Source organism: Galeopterus variegatus, unplaced genomic scaffold, assembly GCF_000696425.1.
Source record: "Galeopterus variegatus unplaced genomic scaffold, G_variegatus-3.0.2 Scaffold101, whole genome shotgun sequence".
Lineage (NCBI taxonomy): Eukaryota > Metazoa > Chordata > Mammalia > Dermoptera > Cynocephalidae > Galeopterus > Galeopterus variegatus.
The window spans coordinates 777,151-789,385 of record NW_007726212.1 but is presented as its reverse complement, the minus strand read 5'-3'; the positions used below and the strand labels follow the sequence as shown (position 1 = coordinate 789,385).

General features: G+C 37.6%; 1 protein-coding gene across 1 annotated transcript in view; it reads left to right on the top strand.

Moving 5' to 3' along the window:
• The window catches only part of HEATR4 (HEAT repeat containing 4), a 39,785-nt gene extending 28,689 nt beyond the window's left edge, over positions 1-11,096 (top strand). Inside the window, 1 exon segment of the mRNA XM_008583987.1 lies at positions 10,860-11,096. Within this exon segment, the coding sequence (XP_008582209.1) occupies positions 10,860-11,096 (237 nt within the window).
• The last annotated feature ends 1,139 nt before the right edge of the window (positions 11,097-12,235 follow it).

Here is a 12,235-nt window from a genome sequence, read left to right as displayed (position 1 = left end):
GGAGAAAGACGACAAATAAGTAATAGGATCCCATTTGGGGAATATGTGTGTGTGTGTTGGAGTATATGTATATATCTAACCCACCCATACATATATCTATATATACTACTGAAAAAGTTTGGGATTCTACATTATAATATTTAACAGTGGTTATCTTTATATAGTGGGATTCTAGGTGATTTTTATTTTATTCTTATTTGTATGTTCTGGATTATATATATATATTGAATATTTATCATTTGCACAAAAATATGGTATTTTTTAGGGCCAGCCAGTTGGGAGAGATGTGAGAGCATAGTGCTGATAACACCAATGTCAAGAGTTTGGATCCCTTTACCAGCCTTTAACAACAAACTTCAGTTGCCCTAACTCATCTCATTTTTCTTGACCTTCAATCATTGCTTGTCTTGCTTTTCTATTTTTTTAAATTCCCTTTAAAAAAAATCAATGGAACTTGACATTCAGATTATAGAAGTTAATTATTGTTATTTAGAGAAGCTGCTATAGAAAAGAGGTTGAATAGAGCCAACCCCACGTTTAAGCCTACATAGAATGATTTGAAGCCTATCAGGAAAGTACTCTGAATTATCTCTCCCACCAAAATCTATCCTTAGATAGTTATTCTAAGGATTAGTTATTGCCATTTTCAACTCCATCTGTATCTAAAATTCAAATATACTGGGAGGAGTGATATATACTAAATCACAAGTTCCTTTTAATGCCTTTCCTTTATGAAGGAAGGATTGCAAGAGAAGTTGCTGAAAGGGGAATGGGGAGGAAGAGAAATAAAAGGAAAGTAAAAGAAAACAAATGTCTAAGTCAGTGGTTGTCAGCCTGGGACAATTCTCCCCCCAACCCCCCCGGAACATTTGGCAATGTCGAGAGACATTTTTGGTTGTCACGGCAGGGGGGATGCTACTGGGTAGAGGTCAGGGATACCATAAAACATCCTACTGCTAGGCATCTATCCTTTAAAAATATTTACCCAGGGGGCTGACTGGTTAACTCAGTTGGGAGAGCCTGTATTGGTAACACCAAGGTCAAGGGTTCTGATCCACAGGGGGGATGCTACTGGGTAGAGGTCAGGGATACCATAAAACATCCTACTACTAGGCATCTATCCTTTAAAAATATTTACCCAGGGGGATGACTGGTTAACTCAGTTGGGAGAGCCTGTATTGGTAACACCAAGGTCAAGGGTTCTGATCCCTGTACCCTCCAGCTGCCAAAAAAATAAAAATATTCACCCATGTGTACAAAGATATATATACACAGATGCTCATCACTTATAATTGCAAAACAAAATTACTCAAATGTCTATTAATAGGCAGTTATTAAAAACAATGACAAGACCCCATACCAGCCAGCCGCCAAAAAAATTAAAAAATTAAAAAAAATAAATAAAAAGAATTACAAGGAAAGTCCAAAATGTATTATAAATTGAAAAATAAAATTACAGAACAATATGTTGTTCCATTTTTTGTTTTAAGAAAACACATTCCACATATATTTATATATAGTTTCTTTAATACTATATATGTTATGTGTGTGTGTGTCTGTACAGTTGAATGTCTGGAAAGATATATACCAAACTGAACACAGAAGTTCCCTCTGGGGAAAGGAGATTTTTGGTTATAGAAGACTTTCATGTTTTACTTTATACAGTTCTGTATTATTTTGCTTAAGACCTTAAGGATATAAATCTTGGATTTGGCAAATGAGAGATAGATTACAGTCTAGCTAAGAATACTGACTCTTACTACTAGTAAGACTATTTTACTAAATTACTGTAAATCAGGGGTTGACAAATTTATGACACTTGGGCCCAGTCTGCCCTGCCTCCTGTTTTTGTACCACCTGTGACTTTTTACATTTTTAAGTGATTGAAAAAAATCAGAAGAATATTTTGTGACATAAAACTTATACAAAATTCAAATTTCAGTACCTACAAATAAACTTCTATCAAAACACAGCCACACTCATTCATTTACATACCATCTATGGCTACTTTCATGCTACAACATCAGAGTTGAGTAGTTTCAAGACAGACCTTCTGGCCCAAAAAGCCTAAAATATTTAATATCTGGCCTTTTGCAGAAAAAGTCGGTGGAGTCCTGCTATGCATCATAAAATATGTTATCTAGGATGTTGAACTCCCAACTCTTCTGCTTGTTTATGTAACCTAAACCTATAAAAAATAATTTTTTTTTTGAAAGATGACCAGCAAGGGGATCTTAACACTTGATTTGGTGTTGTCAGCACCACGTTCTCCCAAATGAGCTAACCAGCTATCCCTATATAGGGATCCAAACCCGCAGCCTTGGTGTTATCAGCACCACAGTCTCCCAAGTGAGCCACGGGCTGGCTCCTATACAAAAAATTTTTGACAAGCTATGTCACCTCTTCACCTTTTGATTAGCACCACTCTCTAACCAACTGGGCTAACCAGTCAGTTGTTACCTTTTTAAATTAACATCTAAAATGTTTGCATTTTAGGTTTAAATAGATGCAAAAAGTCCAATTTCTAATATCAATGTATTCCAGCACTTACATGTTGATATTTTAATTCAAAACTGTTACGTCATTTTTTTTTTTTTTTCCCTTTTTGTCTTTTTTACTGACCGGTAACGGGATCACAACCCTCGGTGTCACGCCCGCACCGGTGTTACGTCATTTTTAAATGCATGCAGTTGACCAACAGATAGATGAAAAAATGCTCAATATTACTCAGCCTCCGGGAAATGCAAACAGAAACCACATTGAGATATCATCTCCCCCCAGTTAGACTGACAGAGAATAACAAATGCTGACGAGGATGTGGAGAAGAGGTTGTGGAGTTCAATATCCTAGATAACATCCTTCATGATGCATAGCAGGACTCCACAGACTTTTTCTGTAAAAGGCCAGATATTAAATATTTTAGGCTTTTTGGGCCAGAAGGTCTGTCTTGAAACTACTCCTACACTGTTGGTGAGACTGTAAATTAGTGCAGCCATTATGGAAAACAGTATGGAGGTTACTCAAACAACTACAGATAGAACTTTCATACAATCCAGCAATCTCCCTGCTGGGTATATACCCAAATGAATGGAAACCATCATGTTGAAGGGATACCTGCACCCCCATGTTTTTCACAGCTCTATTTACAATTGCAAAGAGTTGGAACCAACTTAAATGTTCAACATTGGACGACTGGATAAGGACAATGTGGCATAAATACACAATGGAATAGTACTCAGCCATAAGAAAAAAGAATGAAATACTGCCATTCACAGTAACATGGATGAACTTAGAGAAAATCATGTTAAGTTTAATAAGCCAGGCACAGAAAGAGAAATACCACATATCCTCACTCATTAGTGGGAGCTAAAAAATAAAGAAAGAAAGAAAGATACAACAATCACAATAATACATTGAACTTCCAAAAGGAGAGAACAGAACTGAGGTTACCAGAGGTGTGAAAGGGGTACGGGGAGGGTGGTAAGGGAGGAATTGGTAAAGGGCCTCAAAACCCGATTACATTGTATAATGTCGAACGTACTAATTATCCTGATTTGAGCATCACATATTGTAGAGGTAATGTTATTCAACTCTGCACACCACAGATATGTACAATCACATATGTTACAATGAAAAACAGATAAAAAGAAAAAAAATGCACACAATTGAATCTAAATGCCATAACAGTTTGATACCCACCACCATACATTTTAAAAAGTAATAAAATAAACATGCTCTTCCTTAAAGTTGAAAATTTTACATCTTTTTCTTTTTAAACTCATACTTCTGTTTTGACATAACTTCCACACAGAATTTATCCTGATATACTATAAATTTATGCTTGGAAGTATTTTTCATCATCACATCTGCAACAAAAATGTATATTTAAATTGAAGTTTTAAAATTTATTTCCCATAACTACAAAGCCCTATTTTAAATTTCTTTCTAGTTATTGGGGCCGGCCCGGTGGCACACTGCTACAGTGCGCTGCTTGGGAGTGCGGCGGCGCTCCCGCCGAGGGTTCGGATCCCACATACAGAGCAGTTCCTGCTCACTGGCTGAGCGAGGTGCGGACGCGACACTGAGGGTTGCGATCCATTGCCGGACACGAAAAAAGACAAAAAAAAAGGAAAATAAATAAATAAATAAATTTCTAGTTATCATTACAATTATTATTGGTACACAATTGATCAAAACAATATAATATATAACAAATTTTGAGAAATAATTATTAAACTTCAAAAGTAAAAATTCTAGTTATCATTACAATTATTATTGGTACACAATTTATCAAAACAATATAATATATAACAAATTTTGAGAAATAATTATTAAACTTCAAAAGTAAAAATGTATTGGAAATGCCTTCCTTAATGAGGTAAATGGGTTGTCGCCCCAACTCCCAAATTAGTTTATGAATCTATATGAATATGACTTATTGCTACAATGAGACAGGTTTCACCCTCAATTATATTCTTATTTTTTGTTTTAAATGCTAGAAAACCTTCTTCACATAAACAAGTAGATGGGCAAAGGAAGGTATTTTGTCATAGCAATATTTTCCAATTCTTTCTGTATTGTATGTCAAAAATCTCATAATGATCTGTTATCAGAAATTATTGGTATTATCAAGGTCAAGGGTTCAGATGCCTTTACCATCCAGCTGCCGAAAAAGAAAAAAAAAAGAAATTATTGGTGATAACTCAATTTGTCTTTCTTCCATTTTGTTGACCCCCCCCCAAAAAAAAATAGAAACTATCTGACTTACGGTAGAGTCATTCACTTTCTTAATTTCTGAAAATTATACCAAAAAGAATTTACCAAGATTTATCAAACAACTTTTAGTGATAATCTGTTCATCTTTCATTTCATTGTACCTTGTTTAACCCTATTTATTTTTAAAAATTAGGGAAAATCATAATTTTGATTACTTTCATGTTTTTTGTTTTTTTTTTTCTTTCTTCTTTCTGGCAGCTGGCCTACATGGGAATCCACACCCGTGACCTTAGTGTTATAACACTGTGCTCTAAGTAACTGAGCTGACCGGCCAGCCCTTGATCACTTTATTACATCTTTGCCAATATAATATTTTCTGATAAAATGTTTTCCTCTTATTATGTGCAATTATGTCAAAATCTTTAGACTGTAGATTTAACAGATTATGTAAAATGTTAGCCATGTAACCTAATTGGCAAAGCCCAATCCTTATTATCAAACCAGTCAGATAGACCAGATTTACTTTAAAAAAAATTTTATTTTTTAAGACAGTTTTACATTTACAGAAAAATTTAGGATAATCCAAAGAATTCTCATATATCCCACACCCAGTTTTCCTTATTATTAATATCTTACATTCATTACAAGTAATGAACCAATACTGATACATTACTAAACTAAAGTCCATGGTTTATTCAGATTTCCTCAATTTTTACCTAGTATCTTTTTGTTATAGAATCCTATCCAGGATACCACATTTACCTGTCATGTCTCCTTAGCTCCTCAGTTTCTCAGATTTCCCTTGTTTTTGACGACCTTGAGAGTTGGGTATTTTGTAGGATGCCCTCTGTTGGGATTTCTGTAATGTTTTTCTCATGATAAAATTGTGGCTATGGGTTTTGGGGAGGAATGCCACAGAGGTAAAGTGTCATTTTCATCACTTCATATCAAGGGTATATGCTGTCAACATGATTTATTACTGTCGATGTTGACCTTGATCCTCTGACTGAGATAGTATTTGTCAAATTTCTCCACAGTAAAGTTATTCTTTTCTTCCCCTTTTCGTGTTGTCTTCTTTGGAAGGAAGTCACTATGTGTAGCTTACACTTAAGGAGAGGGGGTTTATTCTCCCTCTCCTTGAGGGCTGCGTATCTACATAAATTATTTGGAGTTCTTCTGCAAGGGACATTTCTCTTCTCCCCTATTTAACCATTTATTTATATCAATATGGACTAATGATGTTTATATTATGCTTTAGACTATAATCCTAAATTACTTTATTGTTTTATTGCTCAAGTTGTTCCAGCTTTGGCCATTGGGAGCTCTTTGAGTTGGCTCCTGTGACCCTGTGACATACCTCTATCAGTGTGTGTGTGTGTGTGTGTGTGTGTGTGTGTGTGTGTGTTGAGCACTCCTTACTTTCTGGCACTACAAAATTCTCCAGGTTCGTTTTGTATATTTCCTGCCTTAGTCCTAGAATCAGCCATTTCTCCAAGGGACCTTGGTTCCTCATTGGAGAATGGTATTAGAAAGCAAGATCTGGGTGCTAGGTGTGCTCATTGTAACTGGGATACAATTGCTTCTAGGCCCTCTTGACTGACAGAGCAAGGAAATATATGTGTGTATACTAACCCATGCATATATACATATCTATATATTTCTATATGTAACCATATTTATCTATATTAAACTAAACGTGAGTTTATACTGATGTCTTCAACTCTAATCTATCACCATATGGAGCATTCTAGTCTCCCCCGCTTGCTTATCTGTAAAGTCTTACTCCAACAGAGAGAAACCTGTCTCCCACCATCCTCCATCCATTTATTTTATGATTCAATTCCAGCACATTTATTTACCAGAATTATTAACTCTAATTCCCTTGGGAAACAATTTTATTATCTAGAGTACAGTGCTATGTGTAAATCCTGTTGCTTTTAGTCTTACAGACTCCACTTATTTCTAAAGTTTTCCCTACCCTATTCACCAAGGCTGTTTTGTACATCTGTAGAACAGTTAGATTCTCTTGTCATAGTCTGCATTCCTTCCTGGGTTCCCTTACTTCCTAAATGATTTTTTTATTTGCCCACTTTAAGGTTTACTCTTTGTGCTATGAAATGCTGCAGGTTTTGACATATGCATAATGTAATGTGTCTGTCATGATTCACACAGAATAGTTTCACCACCCTAAAATTCTCCTGTGCTTCGCCTATTCAACCTTCCTCTCCTTCTCCCAAATACCTGACAACCACTGATCTTTTTACTGTGTCTATAGTTTTGCCTCTTCCAGAATATCATATAATTGGAGTATACATTATGTAGTTTTTCAGACTGGCTTCTCTCATTTAGCAATGCACATTTAAGGAGGTTCATGCATGTTACCTCTCCCCCAGGGTGATGGAGACGCAAAGGATTACTCAAAGCCCATTTCTTCTGAGCAGTGAGAAGCCCCGAAAGGGTCAATTTCCACAAACCCTCAAGAGAGAGGCATTCCTTCTTGGAAAATTAACACCTAACTCTGAAGTCCGGTCTTCTCTCCATATTTATTCTTCAGGCAGGAAAGTTATAGAAAAGGAACATACGTGGTTACAAAAGAGCAGTAAGATAATTGTCATGGCAACAGTCATTAGGTTTAGCTGCACCAAGGACATCTGTCCTTGGAGCCAGCAATTTTGCTGTGTTACAATTTTTTATCTACAACTCAGAGATTTTAGCCTGGGGAAAGTTTTTTTGTCTTTCGCAATCTTAACATTTCTATGTATAATTTTTAAAAGTTAGGCTATACTTGAGACTACAGGGCTTTGGAAGCTGAAAGAAAGTGAGCCAAGTCACTGGGTACCATTCAACCTTTATTAAAGGAAAAGAATCTGCCAGGCTGCGCTCATAGTGGGGGACAGCACCAGGTGTGGGGGTAGGAGAGCTTATATAGTGCGCCAAGGGCTGGCTGGTACCATCAAGGAGTGGCATTATGCTAATATGGAAACTATGCAACTAGGGTGGAGAACTGCACCCTTGCAGAAGCAAAAGGGTTTCTGTTTAAGTCAGGAGGCTTCTCATAAAGGGAAGCGGGGAGGGGTTTAATGCTGGAGTGGAAGACAAGGCCTGCGGCTATTTTGTGCTTATTGTGTGCACAGTGGCACCAGTCATGTCCAAAATCCATCAGAAGCTAGGCCCTGTGAAATACATTTGCTTTATTAATGTTAGTACACTCCACACATGCAAGTCTTTTCATAGCTCATTTCCTTTTATCTCCGAATACCATTCCAGATGTATCAGTTTGTCTATTCACTTATTGAAGGACATTTTGGTTGATTCTAGTTTGTGGTGATTATGAATAAAGCCTCTATAAACATTCATATGCAGGTCAAACTTACTTTTTATCATGATTTCATTTCTTATTTCACATATAATATTCAAAAATATAATAAAAATAAATATAATAAATAGGGGAATATATCCTGAAAGTCAAAACAATATGGCCCATTATAATTGATTTATTCATTCTTTCAAGTAATGAAATACAATACAATAAATAATAGGTTGATTCTTATTACTTAACTGGTAATAATGCAATACAACGTGTAGATGAAATTATAAGTTTTGGGGCTGGCCAGTTAGCTCAGTTGGTTAGAGCACAGTGTTGATAACACCAAGGTCAAGGGTTCAGATCCCCATACTGGCCAGCTATCAAATAAAAAAAAAAAAATTATGGTTTTCATGAAATGAGGAAATAAGGAATATTATAAAAGGCGTGGTGTTCCTTCTATAAATGTCTGAGTGGGCATAATATATCAAACTCTGGTGTTAGGCTTTTAAGGTTAATTAAAGAGTAATCAAGTATAAAAACCAGGAATAATCCCATTAAATTCATTAGACATTGCAATAAAAATTTTCCTATTTATTTAACGAAAGAGGAAGAAATATATATACAAAGACAAACTCACTTTATAGAACCACTACAGGTTTGTTCCCTATAAAAACACAAATTCTGATAAATTCTATTTTCCTTAATTCCTATCAAAAAGGAATAATGTATGGTATGTTTATGATGATGCATTATCAGGAGAGAACTTTTTTTTTTTCCTTTTTGTCTTTTTTCATGATCGGTAACGGGATCGCAACCCTTGGTGTCGCGCCCGTACCGCAACCAGCAACAGGATCGCAACCCTCGGTGTCGCGCCCACACCGCGCTCAACCAGCGAGCGGACCGGTCTCCACATGGGATCCGAACCCTCAGCGGGAGCGCCGCCACACTCCCAAGTGCCGCACTCTATTGAGTGCACCACCGGGCCGGCCCCGGAGAGAACTTTTTGATTAGGCATCAATAAGAATTAAATCCTTTTATAATTTTTATACACGTGATGATTAAAAGAATTTTCCATAAAGTAGGTTCTGGCCCTGTACATTTCAAACCTTATTTTTCCTCCATTACTAACATACTTCAGTGTTGGGTACCGTAGGACATGTTCTTATCAACCTGTGGCCTTGTACCTTCATGTCACATCACCAATTTAGTGAGCACTGTGGACAGCAGCAGATTTCCTGAAGGCAATCATGTATCAGAATGGCTAGCAATAACCTAACCAGTAATACCCTGGAGCAGGAGGGGCTTCTACCAGAGACATCAGCTTTAGAGAGTTCAGCTCTTACCTCTGGCAACACCCCTCCTCACTGAGCAAGAAATCCATGGGGCCAGATGGGCCTGCCTACCATATCCCATGCCTACCTTATAGACCTCACACTCTGGTCACCCAAAACTCTGGAATTTCCTGCCCATTTTCAGACTTTGGTGGGCTGATCTGTCTTTCCAAGGGTGGGCAGCATTGCTAGTGTATATACACTTAGACTCAAGGAATAGGGATATGAGAACAGAGCTTAGACACACCAAAACTCTGGAATTTCCTGCCCATTTTCAGACTTTGGTGGGCTGATCTGTCTTTCCAAGGGTGGGCAGTATTGCTAGTGTATATACACTTAGACTCAAGGAATAGGGATATGAGAACAGAGCTTAGACACACAGCCTAGCATGTCCACATGTGTAATTGCAAAGTCCTCAGAGTGTGGGATGGAGCTGGGAATGGAAAGAGATGGGTGGGCACCACTATGATCTGGTAAGGAACTCCAAAGAATCTTAGAACATCAAATTCAGATCTGGTCTCCTTGGCAAGGCAGGTAACAGAATGTATTTTACTCAACAGTTTGTTAGCTTAATTTATAATATTTAAATATTTAGACATGTGGTAAATGGGCTTCCATTTGTGCTTTGCCCCAGTCTGAGAATTTATTTCAGGGTGAGGAGGATATTCTTTTTATTAATCCATGGAGTAATACAGATACTTGGATTGTTATTAGAACTACCTAGACTCCTGGCAATGCTTTAATCTAGATGCAAGCTCATCCCTGGTCATCACTACATTGGTTTCTGGGGTTGAAGTAGAGAAGTGTGCTGTTTACTCTGAGTGAATCTATATCCTCGGCACACACCAGGAATAAGGGTCTTTTCTCGTAGTTATAGGAGCGTCGCATAGTTGTTGCTACTTATGCATAATAGTAAAGATACAGAAAACACAGGCTAACCCCAAAGGTCATCGTGCAGATACCCATAGCTTCTTGAGTGGGCAATTCAGGCCTATTCTCCACATTAGGCTTCTGACTAGGGTCAAAGGTGGCAGGTCTTGAACTCATAGGATCTATTTTCTTTTTTCTTTTTTTTTACTGTTGTGGTAACTGGCACCATTTTTTGTATTAGCTTCTCAGTCATCATCTGGAAAGAAAACATCCTAGAATAACATCATTAAAAACAACACTGATAAAGTATGATCACTATATTTTCTTTCTTTTCAAAAAAATATTTTCTTGGGCTGGCCCCTTAGCTCACTCTGAAGAGTGTGGCGCTGGTAGCGCTGAGGCCGTAGATTTGGATCCTATAAAGGGATGGCCGGTGCGTGGCGCGGACGACACTGTGCCGGGGGTTGCGATCCCCTTACCGGTCCGAAAAAAAAAAATTTTTTTTTCTTATTTAGTATAGTAGGTCATAGAGCTATTCTGACAAACCATGCTGAAGAGACTTGCACTTTGGGTCTACCTCTCATACAAAACCCCATGTTTGGCATATGCACTCATATTTTAACATTTCTCTGCAGCCTCTGAAGCCACGCACACCAAATCCCTGGTTACGAAGTCCAGTCCTAGACCTAAACAAACCAAGCAGAGGTTATTCATCACTTGTGAAAGATCTACGCACTGCCCGGGAAAAAAGGATTCATATGGGACCATTTGGATCTGACAATCCACCTCTCTAGCTGGGTAAATACTCAGAGAGAAGATTTTTTTCAAGCATCATGTTTTCTTTCTCTGGAAGGAAAGGTGCTCATCTCTAGGCTGAGTGCTTCTCTTGCTCCAAAACTCAAGCAGTGGTAGACCTGATCACATTCTGTCTCATTAATTGATATTGTACAATCTTGTTGTCACTATGTTTATAAAGAAAAATTATTTGACAGTAGACCTGATGTCCTAATGTGTACTGTTTACAGAGGGGGTTAAAGAAAAGTGACATCACATTAAGTGATAGAGCATATTTTTCCATTCCCGGAAAGATCATATACTAGATAAGGGTCAGAGCTCCAAATTTTACTAGAGTAGAAATATCAAAAGATCCAGTATCTTTTGCAAGCTATACAAATGGCCCTCTGAAACCCAAAATCATATACTAGATAAGGGTCAGAGCTCCAAATTTTACTAGAATAGAAATATCAAAAGATCCAGTATCTTTTGCAAGCTATACAAATGGCCCTCTGAAACCCAAACTGGAATCCCATTTGTCTAGGAAAGAAACAGCTCAGGTGACTTTTTTTTAATTCACAAGTCTAGTCTTGTCCTAGGACAGGTTCTTTAACTGCAGCCCACGGGTCAATGTGGAAGCCATGTCACAAGACTGTTACAAAAAAACCAAGCCAGCACAATCATTTCCCCCTTCATACTGCACGGTGAGTGTGAATACATTTAGATCCCGAGGAAACAACCCACAGTTTTGCAAGGCTGTTTAGCAATTCTTATAATCATAGAGGTACTTAACGCTTAAAAGATTCAGGCATCGTGGAACAGCTTCAGACTGTATCTGTATCCCATAAGATGGAATTCTATAAGAATACATGATACCAAAAAAAATTGCCATGGAAAAGAAGAGGCCCAGATTTGAAAAGTGGTGTGAATCTAGCTTCCTTTCCTAAAAATTGATTGCTGTTTATACCCTAAAAGGCTTTGAGACATTCAATAATGAAAATAATGGCAGTGTGAACCTCTCTCATTTTTTTTCCCCTCCTGATCACATCCTCTCTTCTGAACTCTTGACCTTGGTGTTACAACACTATGCTTTGACCAACTGAGCTAACCAACTAGCCCCACATCCTCTCTTCTGGTGGTACGGTTTATTGTCAAAAATATAGGAAGCAAGGGGTGGGCCTGTGGCTCACTTGGGAGAGCGTGGTGCTGACACCACCAAGTCAAGGGTTAAGATCCC